General features: G+C 39.0%; 2 protein-coding genes across 12 annotated transcripts in view; both read left to right on the forward strand.

Moving 5' to 3' along the window:
* The window catches only part of LOC103147170 (dedicator of cytokinesis protein 9-like), a 46,986-nt gene extending 41,690 nt beyond the window's left edge, over positions 1 to 5,296 (forward strand). For 7 of the 11 annotated variants that reach the window (XM_016678182.1, XM_016678187.1, XM_016678183.1 and 4 more), the window contains 10 exons: positions 591 to 697; positions 857 to 979; positions 1,140 to 1,253; positions 1,356 to 1,361; positions 1,652 to 1,798; positions 2,456 to 2,666; positions 3,064 to 3,254; positions 3,345 to 3,445; positions 4,271 to 4,409; positions 4,792 to 5,296. In XM_016678182.1, the coding sequence (XP_016533668.1) occupies positions 591 to 697; positions 857 to 979; positions 1,140 to 1,253; positions 1,356 to 1,361; positions 1,652 to 1,798; positions 2,456 to 2,666; positions 3,064 to 3,254; positions 3,345 to 3,445; positions 4,271 to 4,409; positions 4,792 to 4,908 (1,256 nt within the window). In that variant the 3' untranslated portion in view covers positions 4,909 to 5,296. Of the gene's footprint in view, positions 1 to 590; positions 698 to 856; positions 980 to 1,139; positions 1,254 to 1,355; positions 1,362 to 1,651; positions 1,853 to 1,894; positions 2,428 to 2,455; positions 2,667 to 3,063; positions 3,255 to 3,344; positions 3,446 to 4,270; positions 4,410 to 4,588; positions 4,597 to 4,791 lie in introns of those variants that run through there. The other 4 variants (XM_007565383.2, XM_016678181.1, XM_016678185.1 and 1 more) reach the window with 3 other exon arrangements.
* Positions 5,297 to 5,565: 269 nt separating this feature from the next.
* On the forward strand, positions 5,566 to 15,329 carry slc15a1b (solute carrier family 15 member 1b). The gene is made up of 23 exons (XM_007565384.2): positions 5,566 to 6,546; positions 6,734 to 6,765; positions 6,851 to 6,935; positions 7,469 to 7,610; positions 7,968 to 8,087; positions 8,168 to 8,267; positions 9,347 to 9,437; positions 9,534 to 9,617; positions 9,712 to 9,794; positions 9,877 to 9,963; positions 10,057 to 10,146; positions 10,276 to 10,320; positions 10,411 to 10,443; positions 10,544 to 10,632; positions 10,729 to 10,810; positions 10,887 to 11,003; positions 11,109 to 11,249; positions 11,350 to 11,396; positions 12,742 to 12,849; positions 12,931 to 13,045; positions 13,128 to 13,265; positions 13,357 to 13,464; positions 14,548 to 15,329. Exons 1-23 carry the CDS (start codon positions 6,540 to 6,542, stop codon positions 14,800 to 14,802), a joined length of 2,199 nt encoding a protein of 732 aa, XP_007565446.1. The 5' UTR covers positions 5,566 to 6,539; the 3' UTR covers positions 14,803 to 15,329.
* Positions 15,330 to 17,325: the final 1,996 nt, after the last annotated feature.

Genomic DNA, 17,325 nt, shown 5'->3' on the forward strand with positions numbered 1-17,325 from the left:
TTACCTCATTCTGTAATTTTTGCTCCATAATATTTTTAATCATAGATCAGCTAAATCACTAAATACTATCACAGTGAAATAATTGAATATTTTTTCACGTTTTTCCACTCTGGATATTTTTTTTTCTCTCTTTGAAAATCATATCTGGTGGTGACGACAAGAAAATAATACATAACAGGAATATTCACCACCAAAGAATAATATTTAGAGCAAATTTTGCCACATTTTCAGCAGAAACCAAGTCATTTTTCATACTTATTAGTGCACAAGTCAGACATGTGCATCCATGATGTCGACTGTTAGATTATTGTTTCTCAAAATATTTGCTAGTCTATGTCAATTAACCAAAACTGAGGTTTTTAAAATATTTTTCTTCCTCAAATAATCTGCAAAATGTTTCAAATGTATCAGTTTATGTTTAAGTATGCCATATTTCTTAGTCGTTTCTTAACTTGTTTTGACCAAATTAACCTAAAAACTCAACCAGATTTAATGTTTTATTTTCAACACAACAGCAAAAGTAAAGCTTCAGCATGTAAGACTCCTTGCTGGTGCGTGTGAGACACATCTGGGTTCTTTCTGTACTTCAGGTATGTTTAGGCAAGGCTGCTCAGCGTTCAGGGTCATCACTCCCAACATTGATGAGGAGGCGGCCATGATGGAGGACGTGGGGATGCAGGATGTTCACTTCAGTGAGGTTAGACCTCATGTCTCTCCTATGTGGTTTGCTGCTGTTTTGTGTGCCAAGAAAAATGCAGTGATCAAAGTTTTTTGAGATCCGACCTCATCTGAGGTAAAACCCCCCAAATTTATATTTATTATATAAATAAACTGACTTAAGGGTGATCTTGTTCAGGAGGTCCTGTTGGAGCTGCTGGAGGAGTGTGCTGATGGCCTGTGGAAGGCTGAGCGTTATGAACTCATTGCTGACGTCTACAGGCTCATCATCCCCATCTATGAGGAGCGCAGGGACTTTGAGGTAGCGTAAATACTGCACACACTCTGGCGATACACCAGAGTGTGTAATAGGCATAAAGTGCCTATTACCAAGTCATTTGTCACATAATTCCAAATATTTTTTTTACCCTTTCTGTGGTTCTTGGTGGTGTTTCGTGACCATTTCTATATGTGTGGAACAGAAACTGACTCACCTCTACGACACGCTGCACCGTGCCTACACCAAGGTGATGGAGGTGATGCACACTGGGAAGAGACTGCTGGGTACTTACTTCAGAGTGGCCTTCTTTGGACAGGTGAGGTTGGAGAGGATTTCATTATATCTTCTTGGGATCAAATTATTCATTAATTAATCTTTGTAAATAAAATTTCTTCTCTTTTTTCACTTGCTATCCAAGGCTGCGGTAAGTTTTTAGGGGTGCTGTATGTTATGTGTCTTTAATGGTTGATATTTTTTGAGCCTCGTGTGTTAGTTCATGTAGTTAGGTAGTTCACATCCATATAGTTTTGATGTTGGACTTACATTTTTAGTTCATGACTTCTATGCATTATATTTCCGCTTGTCTATTTTTACCTAATCTTATGTTTGCTTAAAAAAAATTCCACTCAAAAATGCGAGCCCATGTGTCAGTGAGGCTTATCTACATAAATACGGACAAAACAGTAGAAACTCAGGTTCTTGCTCACGCTGCAGGGCTTCTTTGAGGATGAGGACGGAAAGGAATACATCTACAAGGAGCCGAAGTTCACTCCGCTCTCTGAAATTTCCCAGCGGCTTCTGAAGCTCTACTCTGACAAGTTCGGCCCGGAGAACGTCAAGATCATTCAGGATTCTGGCAAGGTGGAGTTCTATCTGTGTCTGGCCACATGCTGCACACTGAAGGACATGCATTTTGTTTTTGGTAAACCTTAGTAAATATGGAGGTTAAATTCATAGAAAAATTGTTGGAAAGTAGTGGAAAATAGGTCACGACCAAGCAAATCTGCTCATTAACAAGCTAATTTTATTATGCTAATCAAACAAACATGCATTTATTACGCTGCTATCTGACTTCCTAGAAGCCTTGGAATAAAGAAAATAGACATACGTATGCAGGTCACCTTTCAACACAAGCTAATAAATGTATAAATAATAAGTGAGCTCTTTCAAGGTGCTGGACATGACAAGCTAGCAAACATTTAATTGATTATTTAAAGGTGCTATAGATGTTACCACTTTGCAGTTTGTCATTGACTTTTTAGTGTATGAAACCAGAGTTTCACCTCTTTTTTTCTTGTTTCATATTGAACCTTTTTGAGGTACAAAATGTGTCAATTTCATACCAACCTACCTGAAAACCAACAATTTCAATTGATTTTAATTTTGTTTTGTAATTTACTCATGATTTGCTTGAGGCAGATGTGGTTGTGTGGCTTGTAGTGTACAGAATGATTTGACAGTCTCGGTGGGCTTTCTTTTACGAAGAAAAAAACACACTGAACCTCTTTTCTGCTGCAGGTTAACCCTAAAGACTTGGACTCCAAGTACGCCTACATCCAGGTGACTCATGTGACGCCTCACCTGGACGACAAGGAGCTGGACGACAGAAAGACCGACTTCGAGAAGAGCCACAACATCCGGCGCTTTGTGTTTGAGACGCCGTTCACCGTTTCGGGCAAGAAGCAGGGGGGAGTGGAGGAACAGTGCAAGCGGCGCACCATACTGACCAGTAGGTTCTGCGTTGATTGGGTTTCTGTTGCTAACGATGACACAGCACTGACCCAAATCAACCCCGCTTATCGCTGTAATTTAGCTAGGAATCAAAAGCCGGGAACATTTCCCTTGTTGCTGCTTGCTGATGCTGATTATGAAGTTTCAGTTTTCTGCCAGCCTCTGTGAATTTAATCAGATAGGTGGGGTTTATTACTCTGACCACGTCATCTCAAGGTTCAGGTGTTATCTTGCGGTGTAAATAATCATGTTTTCTCTTTATGACTCGACGGACTTGCATTTTAATTCAGTTTAATATCCTGTAGAAATGCTGCAATTCAGGATATATGAGCAGTTAGTGAGCGAGGCAAATCCAGTACGAGTAAAACTCTGCTTTTTCTCACCCTCCCGCCCAGCAACCCACTGTTTCCCCTATGTTAAGAAGCGCATAGCGGTCATGTACCAGCACCAGAGTGACCTGAGCCCCATAGAGGTGGCCATCGACGAGATGAGCGCCAAGGTGGGCGAGCTGCGTCTGCTGTGCTCGGCCTCCGAGGTGGACATGATCCGCCTGCAGCTCAAGCTGCAGGGCAGCATCAGTGTTCAGGTAAGAAAAGGCTTAGTCATCCTGAAAGGCAGAAAGACTGTCAATCTTTTGACCTCTATTGTTTGTTTTTGTTTTTTTTGTTTTTGTCAGGTCAATGCAGGTCCTCTCGCTTACGCCAGAGCCTTTCTAGATGACGGCAGTGCCAAGAGATATCCAGACAACAAGGTTAAACAGCTGAAGGAGGTCTTCAGGTACTGATTACTGACAGAAACACCTTCCAGTACAAAAATCTGCCTGTTGTAAAATCAACTTTTTCGAGCTTCATATCGTGTTATGAAGTTATTCTCTCATCAAAAACATAACTGGAGTGTTGCATTGGTTCTTTCATGCATGTTAGAGAAATTCTTTAATCTCCCATGGCAACTGTGCTAAACGCCTGGGTGGACCTGCAGCTCCTCCTCGGGGCAACAGTTTTCAAGCTTCCAAGCTTCCAAGTTTCCGCCTCACCTCCTGCAGCCCTCCCTCCACAAAGCTCCTTCAGACTAGCCACCAGCAATTAGCAAACACCCTGTGTATCTGCTGAGCTCATTATACGAGTTACTCCTCAGTGTAACGCTGGTAAAAATGTCATTACAGGGTTAATAGAGGAGCCATGTTGTGATGACTCCCTGAAGGCTGAGTTTCAGAAAGAGCCAACTCAGTTTGAAGATGTTAATTTACATAGAAAATTAATGCTTAAGTTTAAGTCATTTAGTATATATTACGTTTTTATAACAACAGAAAGTAACATAATTACTTGATTCTGCTATAAAGTGGCCCTATGTGTCTGAAAAACATATAATATAAAAAAACATAGAAACACCTCTGGAGTGAAATACAGCGAAGTATATTTTTATTTCTAAAGAAAAATGTAAAAAAAAAAAAAAATCAAGAATCATTTTCTTTCCACTTTGCAGTTTTACAGTCTTTTCTGTTGATCTATCATAAAAACCTGTTGAAATACAGATTAAACTGTGGCTGCAGCCTACTGGAGATGAACTGTGAACATCACAGGTGGCCTGTTCTCGCCTCTTCAGGCAGTTCGTGGACGCCTGCGGTCACGCGCTGGGGGTGAATGAACGGCTGATTAAAGAAGACCAGCAGGAGTATCACGACGAGATGAAGGCCAACTACAGGGACATGATCAGAGAGCTGTCCAGCATCATGCACGAACAGGTAGGAACCACCAAATATGGTCACTGACTGGCAGATTTTCCACTACTTTTATAGGATTATGTGGTGTTTTGAACTGAATTGTCCTGAAATATCATAACAACTATTTCTAACTCTTCATTCTAGTTGCTAGTTACTAACCATGTCTTTCTTTCTGCTCTCTTTGTGCTGTCCATGAGCAGATTGGAGGGTAAATCCTGTTATTTGATAAATAGTCGTGCATGCACCAATATGAAACTTTTCTATATATTTCTTCATCTTCATTAACAATGTCATAAACTGATGAAGATAGTTTCAGTTGCTGTGGCTTGTCAGACTACATTTAATGATTTTGATTTCAAACAAATCCAGTATGATGTAATAAAGTGAAGTGTGTCTTTCCTAGATAAACCCGGTGGAGGACGGTACGAGGAGCACCCTGTCTGACTCTATGGGCATCTTTAACGCCATCAGCGGCACACCCAGCAGCGCCAACTCCCAGGGGTCAACCACCGTCCTCTGAGAAGGTCGCGTCACACCTGACCTCCATCATCAATCAGATTACCTATGAATGAAATTGGGGGCAAATTTACAGACAAATTCTTCTCTTGTTTCCTATGGAGACTTTATGTTACACTTTGACAGATCTTCTTTTGTTGCATTTTGTTTTGTATGTGGGGAAAACATAAACGGCACGACGTCTGAACAAGCATGCAACAACTGAACACGTGATGTTTTCCTCTCTTTGGAGTGATTCTTTCCACTTCAGTATTTCTTAGGCTCTCGGTTGTGTACAGACAGCTTTACAATGCAGAGAGAGAGAAAAAAAATCTACTGTTGTAACTGTACATCTATTACTGGTCAAATGTTACTCAGTATTTTTGGATAGCTTTTTAAAAAAAAAAAAAAAAGAAAGAAAAAAATCCCCAGTAAGATCCAATTATAGCAGACGAATTTTGTATTTGATTTAAAAAAAAAAAAGAGAAATCAATTTTCTATTTTAGTCCAGTGGAGCTGTACATAACCTAACCTGTCTAAAGCCAAGTGAATCACAATATTTTGACCTATTTTATTGAAAAGTTTGTGCAATAATTCATTGTTACCAAGGCTACCTACGGGGACAAAAGGACAGCCTTGCCAAAGATGACAGACTAAAGCCTAAACCAGGACGAGGGTGTGCGGGTTTATATTCAGCCGTTTCTTTGTATGTAATCTAGATTTGTTTTATTTTCTGTGAGCTTAAATTAAATGGAAAACATTTTTACTCAGTGCCTGTAAATATGTTTAAGACTTACAAATAAATAAAACCTGATATAAGACTTTTTTTTTCCTCCAAGCTCTCTCTTTTAAATATTAAACCAACAATACCAAGTCGAGCATTCAGAGATTACGGATCTGAAAGTTGGAAACTTAACTAGACATTTTGAACTGTTTTATTCTCACAGGGTTCAATGTGGATACCTTGATTTGGTACTTCACTGCCCCGACATTAGTGTCCGCCCTCATGAATACTCTCCTTGGAAAGTGGTCAAAGATTCTCAATGGAACCTGCTGCAAATAGTGGACAAACTCCATATGCATATATCACAGTCTGTGCTTATAATGTGAAAAATGAAATGCTTGTTGATATATATTTTTTTGTTGGATATTATTCTAACATTTACAATTCTGGATATATTTGAGAACAGAAGTAGAAGGAACTCTGCAGACAGTCCATATATCTTTGGTGTCTTTAACATTTCCTGCTGTTATGACTAGATAGAAATAATCAGCGTTTTTATTATATCTAATAGCACAAAGATTGCTGCCGTTATCATCTCTCCTGACGGAGACAAATAACCTGCAAAGCAGAATCTGTTTATTGCTCCCGAGCTTTTTTTTTTCTTTCTTTTTTTGCAGTTGTAAAATAATCCTCCAACATATACACATGGCTTTGATAAAGATGCTGGGAAACTGTGGAGAGGGGAACTGGAAGAGATATCCATAGTCCACCATCGGTGGGCGGTCCAGGAGGATGAGTGGAGGTTAGATAAGGCGCAGGTCAGGCTGGGATTCAGTGTTGGCGCCTCGGATCTGGACCACTCATCTCTCTTTGTGTCCACTGTTTAACTGAAAGATCTGATCTAGGAACTGAAACGGGACACAGCTGCAGCCATGGGAGGTGAGATCAACTCTTTTTATTGTTTTCTTTTTCCATTTTTATTCCTTCTACAGTAAATGCATTCATCATATGCAATTTACATTTCTAAGTAAAATCAATTCAACTCTTTTTCTTTTTTAATTATTGTGCTTGATTTCTGTCTAAATTAAAGATTCCCAGAGTCACTCGTGTCGTTCTTTTTCTGCAGATAAAGAAAAGAAGATGGGCAAAAGAAAGAGTGTAAGCCACAGCGGTGTCCACTGTTGTTCTCTCACGTTGACGGTTTGCCGCCTCAGTCTCACTTTACCTGTTTTGTTTCAAACAGGTCACTATATTCGGCTACCCGCTCAGCATCTTCTTCATTGTGGTCAATGAGTTCTGCGAGCGCTTCTCCTACTATGGCATGCGAGGTGAGTTCAGTAGGAGGAAGACACACCGTGTTTACTGAAGCATAGCTCCTTCCACTTTTAAACATCTCTGTTTGCTGTGTGCATCTTCTTTCCAACTGTGGGTACACTGCAAATAAGGGTTGTTTTTTGTTCTTGGTTAATTGATCGATTTAATGGCTTGATTAGTTTATTGTGAGCTTGTTAGGAAAAAAAAAATCTGAACCCCCAGCCCCCTCCATCATACAAATGAATAAAAAGCAGATTTCAGTGTTTGCAATATAGCAACTAATTGTTATGATCAAAATATAATGTAACGAAGTGTCCAGTCAAATCCTACCAGAATGTCAATTTGCCAATACTGCATTTAATTGTACTTGTGGATCCATCATAAGCCATTATACATTAGCTGGTAGCATTGATAGTTATACACCATTTTGTGTTATATTTGAATGTAGCCATGCAAATATAAAATATATGCTAAGTCTAAATAAAGCTGGAATAATCAATAAAGGAAGACTGTTCCTAACCTAAACTCATCTATATCACCTTTTTAGCTGTACTGGTTTTGTACTTCAAGTACTTCCTGAAGTGGGATGATGACTTCTCCACCACCATCTACCACACCTTTGTGGCTCTCTGCTACCTGACCCCCATCCTGGGGGCCATCATTGCTGACTCGTGGCTCGGAAAGTTTAAGTGAGTCACCTGACAGTTCCCGTTTCCTCCTGCTTGCTAATCAAATTTTACTTGATTTAGCTTATTTAAATCCACTCTTACTTTGGTTTAGCTCAATTCATTTCCATTCATTCCAGCTCGGCTAAATGAAATGACTTTAACTCACTTTATCGACATAACACAGGCTTATATCAAATGTTACGTCAACACAAGCAGATACAATTCATATCTAGTGATAATGTAATTTATTAATCCAATCATAAAGAGAGATTAAACAGTTTCAGGATGCCTCATATAGTTAGCTATTAATCTGTATCTAGTTGACATAAAACTGGCTCACTGCCTTGTATCTCCCCCCCCCTCCCTCTTTCTGCACAGGACCATTGTTTACCTGTCCATTGTTTACGCGGTGGGGCAGGTCATCATGGCCGTCAGTGCAATCCATGACATCACAGATGGAAACAAGGACGGCACCCCTGACAACATGACCTTGCACGTGTAAGCTGAAGAACGAAACGCAGTAAAATGACCCAGAAGTTGTTGTGTGTTTAAAGTGTTTTTCCCTCCCCCCCTCCCAGAGCTCTGTCCATGGTGGGCTTACTCCTCATTGCTTTGGGAACCGGAGGCATCAAACCCTGTGTGGCTGCCTTTGGAGGGGACCAATTTAACGAAGATCAGGTTAGATGTTACAAAACAAAAAGAGTTATTGTGAGAAAAAAACAAACAAACTGTCTTTTAATACAGATAAAAAAAACCCTGCTCATTTTAATACAATTTAAAATGGACGGAATTTTAAACTGCATTATTTTAATAGGGTATTTTAAACTGTATTAAATTACAGTTTAAATACAGTATCTCTACTGTAAATTCTGTGTTAAATTTACTGATATTTATGTTCAGAATCTTACATGCAAAACACTATGTACCACATCTGAAGAACCACAATCCCAATCGTGAAACATGGTAGTGGTGCCGTCATGCTGTGGGGATGCAATTCTTCCACGGATATGGATAACTTTTGGATTTTTGTTATTTGGGAAGACTTAGCAAAAAACAACAACAAAAAAAAATAAAGAAATCCTTCCATTTGAAAAAAGGTGCTGTGATCAAATCAATCAATTCATATGCACATTATGCAATACAGTTAAAGGGAAACAACACCAGAACTGACCCTTCCCCTTTTGTACAGATGCCTTCGTCAATTATCAGCCACACCTGGTCAGCACTTTCTCTATCTCTGCTTTATCCCCCGTTAGTTGTTTATTAACATACGCAGCTTATTTACGGGCTTTATTACAAGTTCAAGGTAAGGGACCAAGATTGCTCAATGACATAGAGGCAAAGTGGAGACACAACATCAGGCAAATTTATCATCATAGAAGCCATAATCCTTCCAGTCGTTATGTTAGGTTCTCTTAGGATTAGGCTAAATTGTCTTTAACAAAAATCAATTCCATACTTAAACATTTTTGGATTCTTGAACGCATTTTCAAACTACACTAAATAGCTTTAATACTGTCCAAAATTCCATTCTATAGTGTAAAATTGAACTGAGACTGATATTTTTGAGCATGTATAACAGTAATGATTGAATATATCTACAGAAAATTAAAATTTTAAATTAGAACTGCTTTAAAGTAAAAAAATAAAATAAAACATAACTACTTTGTAAAGAGAAATCAATATTAGCACATTTTAGATATTAGTGGTTCTTTGTATGGTTCTGACCATAAAATCTCTTCTCAAACGTCCAACAGGACAAGCAGAGAAGCACCTTCTTCTCCATCTTCTACCTGTCCATCAATGCCGGCAGCCTGCTGTCCACTGTCATCACCCCCATCCTCAGAGGCAGGCCTCGATCTCAGAAACATAACACACTCCTTAAAATACACCAATTAACCACAACCAGAGGCTGACTGTATGTGTGTGTTCTGTGATTTCCAGCTCAGAAATGTGGGATTCACACTCAGCAGCAGTGCTACCCTCTGGCCTTCGGGGTCCCTGCTGCTCTCATGGTGGTCGCTTTGGGTAAGATCTTCACTTGAGCTTCAGTCATGACAATCAAGCAGTGAATTCAGGAAAAAAACAAGACTATTATAATTCACGTTTTGTTCGTTTCCAGTCATCTTCATTGTCGGAAGTGGTATGTACAACAAAACGGCACCGACGGGAAACATCATGGTGAAAGTCTTCAAATGCATCTCTGTGAGTTCCTCCTCAACTAAGCTTCATTTTAGCATTACATTTGCTTCTGGTTACATTTGAAAGGTCTCTCGTGTGTTTGCAGTTTGCTATCAAGAACCGGTATCGCAATAGATCTTCCAAGATCCCAAAGAGAGAACACTGGATGGACTGGGCCGAGGAGAAATATGACGTAGGAGGAAGCCTGTGCAAAAATTAATAAAAAAAAAATGAGCAGCCGAACAGAGAGAAATTAATTTTTGTGATCTTCTCTGCTTTGCTCTAGAAACTCCTTATTGCCCAGGTGAAGATGGTGTTGAAGGTTCTGTTCCTTTACATCCCCTTACCCATGTTCTGGGCTCTCTTTGACCAACAGGTATGTGACTAAAATCCTAGATTTTTTAAACATAGTAACTGAAACTGTATCTTTGTAAACCTCGATATGCCTTGACACGTTCCAGTTGGTAATTAACCACAATCTAAACAAGAACTGTTTGTCCTGCAGGGTTCAAGATGGACACTCCAGGCCACCACGATGGACGGTAACTTTGTAAGTTTTCTTCTTCCTGCTCTTCAACTCCTAATCTCCCACCCCATGGAAGTGAAGATTGCTAAATGGAGATCATTTTCTCTTCAACAGGGTTCGATGGTAATCCAGCCTGACCAAATGCAGGTAAGACTCTACCGGTGATAACATCGCCCCACTGCTGACATGAACTGTTTGAATCAAACTGTAGCCGTTTTATGACCCTCCCTTCTTCCATCCCCACCAGACTGTCAACCCCATCCTGATTCTGATCATGGTCCCTGTTGTGGACTTCATAATCTACCCTCTCATTTCTAAATGCAAGCTAAACTTCACGTGAGGAGTCATTTTTTTAATAATCTTTTCCACTTCTTAGCTCTTGTGAGCCGTGGTTTCAGTGGCTGAATGAATGTGTTTGATTCTGTTTTCCAGTCCTTTGAGGCGGATGACTGTGGGGATGTTCCTCGCTGCACTTGCGTTTGTGGCTGCTGCCTTGGTTCAGCTCCAGATTGATGTAAGTGAAAATGAATTACAAAATATTTAACAAAGACGAAGCTCAGCTCATGAAGGATGGTTTCTCCCTTTTCCAGGCATCCCTCCCTGATTTCCCATCGAGCACTGAGCAGCAAGCTAAGTTCATCAACATGGTTGACCGACCCATAGATATCACTGCTGGAAACTATACTTTCCAACTGGAGGCTTTTCAGGTAGGACTATACAAAGTGGAAAAAAATTAACATTTTGGCTACCACAGTTAGATAAACTCCTTAGCTTTGATAAGATAAGATAAAACCCTCTGTTTTCTCCCACAGAGCAACAAGGATTACTATACCTATGATCGTCCATTTGAGCTGAAAATAGATACTGGTTCCCCTGTTTTAATCAGTTTACCAGATGGCACACGTAACACTCTTGTCATTCTTGAAGAAGCAGGACAAATAAGGAATATAAAGGTCAGCGTAAAAGTCAGATCAAAATCACATGTATCCTTATTTCAAACATTTCCCAGAAACAGCCACATGGATTTTGTTCTCAAATGTTTTCTGGTTACAGTTTGGCGATGTTGTTGCAAAGCCAGAGGAGGGAGCCAACGCCATCAGGTCGGTTTCAATTTGTTATCGTATGACAATAAAAGTTGGTCATGCATGACCTGTTGCTCCTTTTTGTTGAGCAACAGAAAGAAACAGTTAAGCTAGCCTGGTGACTGTATCTGCAGCGGTAACTGGGAAAGAGGTAGGGTACATCCTGGACATGTTGCTAGCACAGGGGTGGGCAACTCCAGACCTTGAGGGCTGGTCTCCTGCAACTTTTAGGTTCATCTCAACTTCAACACGCGTGGGTCAAATAATGAGGTCGCTAGCAGGACTCTGGAGAACTTGACTGCACTTAGGAGGTGATTCAGCTGTTGGATTCAAGTGTGTTGGACCAGGGAGACATCCAAGAGTTGCAGGACATCAGCCCTCGAGGACCAGGATTGCCCACCCATTGCAAATATTTAAGTCTAACTTTGAAATTTAATGTAATCTTTTATCAGATTTAGTCAATCAGCCTCGGTTCATCTATAGCCCATGTTAAGAAAATGAATTTAAAATATGCTAGTTTTAAAACTTAACATGTCTTGATTGAAATAGCCTAATTATAGTTTTGAAATTAGTAACTTATTCTGACCTATTTACCTTTATGTTACCTGTAGTTACAGCAGATTGTTTGCTAGATCTTTTGAACTGCCCTTTAACTGTGTGGGAAAACAATCAGGAGAAGTTCCAGCTTTTCACACTGATTCATGAAAAGCCATAAAACAGCAGGAGTTCAGGAGAGTCTCTGCTTCCACTTTGTTTAAACAATGGAGACAAATGGTCTTAGATCATGACTTGCTAGGAATTTTAAAAGAGTCAGAGATAGCTTCTGGCTGGATGAGCAAAGGTACACCTTATTGAATAAATTAAGACAAGAATATGCCTTTACTATAAAACTTTCTACACAGGAGTAACAAATCAGATTTGCTCTTGCAATTCTCCAAAGACGTCTTTGCACATTTTTGCTTTTCTTCCTTCCTTCCTTTCTTTCTTCCTTCCTTCCTTCCTTCCTTTCTCTTTCTTTCTTTCTTTCTTTCTTCTTTTCCATTTGTCTCAGGTAAATGAATGTATGTCTCTGTTGTTCTGCAGTTTCTGTTGTAATTTTATGCGTTGTCTTCTATTGGATTAAACTCTGTAATTCTGTGACGTCTGCACTCATTGTTGTTTTCTGTGTGGCTACACGCGGTCCGCCGGGAGAACCTGGAATCGAAGAAGATTGAGCCAGAGAGTTTTCTTAAGAAATATTATAACCTAAAATCTTCTTCAACACCCACAAGAGAAAATTCATCATGAAATCAAAATCTTTTGAAGAGTGAATGTGGGACTCCTAAACTGCTGTATTAATTGTGCTGTTTTTTGTACCTTTCAGATTTTTTAATGGTTTTGGCATGGTTTTGAACATAACAGTGGGAGAGGAAGGTTTTGGGAACATCATTAGCAAGAACATGTCCACATACGTCGATGTACCACAAGGAACGTAAGTTTGATTAATTTGACCGCTACGTATAATCCCTCTAAAGAAAGTTATTTCCTCTAACTGGTGATTTTGTTGTGACAGGGCTGAGTTCTTGATCAAAAATGCTGCTGGAAATCAATGTGTCTTCAGTCGAGAATTTGGCTTTGGCAGTTCTTACACTTTCATCATCCCACCAACCTTCACACTTGAAGAAAATGTAACTTTTAAATCCAACCTGTGCAAGATAAATAGCTGTGACTTATTGTTTTTGACTGAACTAATTTCTATTTGCTTTGCAGTGTGGACAGCACATCAAGGAGGTGGAGGATATCAAGGCCAACTCCATCCACATGGCCTGGCAGATTCCTCAGTACTTTCTTATGACATCAGGAGAGGTGGTGTTCTCCGTCACAGGATTGGAGTTCTCATATTCGCAGGTAACAAATGCTCATTTTTAGGAAAATGATGGGGAAACAAACAGGGAATGTCCAAGAATAATGCCTTAATACACACATTTCTGCTGTTCAGGCTCCCTCCAACATGAAGTCAGTGCTGCAGGCTGGTTGGCTGTTAACGGTTGCAGTAGGAAACATCATTGTGTTGATTGTTGCAGAGGCTGCCACACTTCCAGATCAGGTGAGCAGAAGGTTCCCTGTTCTTCTTACTGACTTTAATCTGATAGAAGGCTGTAAATGAAATTAGTTATGCTTGCTTTTCAGCTGACAGTTTCCAAAGAAACGTAGCGTTAACAATAAAATTCTTTTCACTTAGTTTTTTTTATGTTAAAAACATGTAAGTTTTGTTGTAGGACATAAAATCCCAGGTCTTGCCAGGTTTAGTAGGTTGTTCTATGATCTACTGGACCTGTTTTCACATAAACTAAAACAGGACACTGTTGTTTCACAGCAGGCCTTAAAAAGACTTAAATTGAAGTATCTTTAATTAAGGTCTTAACATGTCTTCATTTTATCTTTTAAAAAAATGCAAGTTTACCTTAAATACGTTACTCACTGGTCTTAAATTTGGTTGTGGCAGAACTGTTTAATTTCATATATTCTATGTAGTTTTTTTTTTTCTTACTTGACTTTTCTGTCAGGCTTGACAAGGTTGAAATTTGACTCGAGGCAGGTGAGGCTAGCAATAATTAGGTGCTAATGATAGGCCTCAATAGGCAACTAGCTGACTTTCTTACGTCCATCATGGGTAAGTGCTAATTTATTGCCAATTAATCGTCATTTGTGCATTTCTGCCACAAATTTTATTCATAATAGTCTTTAAGAAGTCTTTAAAAGTCTTACATTTGAGTTGATGAAACCTGCAGAAACCCTGTACAGCAGCATTTACATACATTGGCAACTATGGAAAAACTTAATTTAGTTTTTAATGCATAGTCTCATGCAAAAAAAAATTAAACACTTAATATTAATTTAAGTGATTTTGTTTCAATAAGAATACATTTATAAACATACCATTTTTTTTCTTTAAAAACAAACAAAAAACTCCTCTTGTACTACACTTATTGGCCTTGACTAAACTTAATGAAGAACTCCTGAAAACTCCAACGAAACTCCTCTGACGACAATCTAAACATCTCTTTATAGTAGGAGGTTCAGACTTGTCATCCAAAGTCAGTTTCTCAACTAATCAGTGGAAAACAAATCCATACACATTCATATATTTTCTGGAATGTCAATAAACTCTTGTGTCTTTCTTTACCAGTGGGCTGAATACGTTCTGTTCGCCGCCTTGCTGGTGTTGGTGTGCATAATCTTTGCCATCATGGCCTACTTCTACACATACATCGATCCGGCAAAGATAGAGGGCAAATTTGCGAACTTGGAGCCTGAAGATGAGAAGAAGAAGAAGAACTTAGAAGTGACCAAGAAGGACATGGTTGAGAACCATAACGAGAAAAGGAGAAAGAGCTCTAATTCCAGCTCTGATGAGGAAGAAACTTCACAGACCAACTTCTAAATCAAGACCTCTTCCGGCTTCTGGCTTTACGTATACGAAACCTTCTGGGTTCTGTTGGTCATGTCTAAGAGTGTCTGTGATGTTTATCACAGAGACATAAAGATAGAGTGAAGGTATGACCAGGATGGCATGAAGGATCTGAAGCTGGTTGAAAACAGTGGATGGACAGTTCTAGTGTAGGATTCTACTAGGACCAGTTCTCAGATCCCAGCTTAAAATCTAAAGAGAATATGCTATTTTGAAGATGTTTGTTTTGACTGTAATTTCTGACCAGTCTTTTGTGGAATTACCCCAAAAACATTCCAATATTTATTTCCTAACAGTGTTTTATGTATTGTAGAAAACTATTATGACTCTTCCATATATGTCATGATGGTGATGAACACCCAAAGCTTCCTACTTGGCTAGAAATCCTCCATTGTGCCCTGGTTGGTCAACAGAGTCTGTGAGAAAGATGTTAGAAAGACACTCTCTGTAATAAAAGAAAAGAAAATCTAATGTGCATTAAAATGAGTATTTAGTAAAAATCTCTTGACTGCTGTGGAAATTATTCAACATTTTATCTAGAGAAACCCAGTTTTTAGGCTGTCAAACAGTTGTAAGGGTGGACTGAATTAGCCAACTAGCTAGAACAGATTGAGTTAAATTAGACATGGAGATGAGTTTCAATTAGATCTGGATGTGTCTAATTGGAGAGGCCAATCCAGACATATTAAAATGTTTACACTTTGGAAACTAAGATGAACGACATCTTGTGCATTGTTGTTTTAAAATGGTTGATTTAATGGTGGCACCAGATTTTTTTGTTTTGTTTTTCCAACAAATTTTAGGTGGGAGTTTGCCATTTTGTTGTGGGTGCTGCTCCGTGAAGTGATCGATGTTCAATGAATTTCTGTTGAACACATTGTGCTAACAGCAACAGGGAGCCTAAAACATGGACAAACTCTGGCTCATCAATGACGCCATACACCAACAAAACTCAACAATAAGTAACAGAGGGTTCATGAAGGGTTAAAGATACAGATATCAACTTACAGAAGTCTAAAAATTCAATGCTGGATGAAATATGGCAACTCATGATTGTGGTTTATAGTAGCCTCGTCCTCTTATGTCCTTTGAAACATTTGGCAAATCTGGTGGAGCTCTAAATATAAATAACTTGCATGTATACATTTAACTATGCATCCACGGGAAATTTGTGTGTTTAGTGAGGGTCAGTGAGTTCTTAGGAAGGTCTGACTTGATTGGATGAGAGCTGTTCAATAAGATCATAGTTCGGAGTTTCTAATCAAGCTCAGGTGTCTAATAAATCCATGGTGGTGTACTTTTTGAACGCCAGGTGGCCCCTATAAAATGTCTGCTGGCTTTTATTAAACGTGTAGTGACGCCAAATAAACGCCAGGTGGAGCTTTTGGAGGCGCTTACTGTACTTCAGGTAACGCTGGAAAGCAATCCAATTTGACCGTCCAAACACCTGTTAACTACATAAGTGTTTACCTGGCAGAGCTAAGAAATTAATTCTGGATCAATATCTCGTTAAAACAATAAACTTTTTCGTTATGATGACACAGATTTTATATCTAGAGGTAAAATCTGACAGATTACTACGGAGCCCCTAGGGGATATGGGGAACTGCAGCAATGTTTCTATCTCAACACGCCTGAGGTTTCCTGGAATGTGATTGGTTGTGAGGAGACTTGGCTTCTAATCAAACTGAGCTCACGCGGGGTGAGGTGTAGGCTAACCATTTATCTGCTCTAAGCCGTGAAAATTTGAAGAAACCACGTCTTCATGAATTGAAACCGTTTCTTTGGATTTTATTATCAAGAAAGTCACGAAGAGGACGAAATATGACGGTAATAGCAAAACACAAGCATGGCGGACACTTGGAAATACGCGGTATGTGACGTTTGCTCTCAGTGATTAGCTAGAGCTGTAGGTGTGACCTTACAGGTGAAAAAAAGAAAACGAGGAGCATAGGCATCAAAAATTCATATTTTACATGGGATACAATATTATATGCAGTATAAATATTTCATAATTTTTAGAGAGATTTAGAGTGCCATATTTAAATGCCCATTTCATGACCAGGCTTGGAGACAAGATAAAATATATTTGTCTGGTTAACAGTAACTTAATTCCTACACACATTTTCTGTTCAAAGTTTTAAATGCAAAATAACTTCACAAATTGTCACATAAATGTTCCTCAAAGAAGTCATGTCAAAAACTTAAATATGACAGTTTTTTTTCCTTTTTTAGTTTGATGTCATACAGTTGAATGCATAAGTTTGAATACACCAAACGAATAGATATTATTCCGTTAGCTAAGTTGGTGTCAAACTACATGCACACTTTGTTTCTGCTTAGAGTGCAAATAAAAATTCAGGTGTAATATCTCTGTAAATATTATTTGGGGAAACCTACAGAATAAAATGGGCGTTCACAAGTGCTGTAGCAAGCATTTCAAGTGCAATGGATGTGAGCATGAGTTTGTGGCCTTTAACCAATTTATACTGTAATT

This window comes from Poecilia formosa, unplaced genomic scaffold (assembly GCF_000485575.1).
Source record: "Poecilia formosa unplaced genomic scaffold, Poecilia_formosa-5.1.2 Scaffold175, whole genome shotgun sequence".
Taxonomy (NCBI): domain Eukaryota; kingdom Metazoa; phylum Chordata; class Actinopteri; order Cyprinodontiformes; family Poeciliidae; genus Poecilia; species Poecilia formosa.

Excerpts from the sequence above, each read along its gene's own strand:
- slc15a1b (XM_007565384.2), top strand. Across the intron at positions 11,250-11,349 it reads GACAAATAAGGAATATAAAG|TTTGGCGATGTTGTTGCAAA; the intron begins GTCAGCGTAAAA and ends TTCTGGTTACAG. Across the intron at positions 12,850-12,930 it reads GTCGATGTACCACAAGGAAC|GGCTGAGTTCTTGATCAAAA; the intron begins GTAAGTTTGATT and ends TTGTTGTGACAG.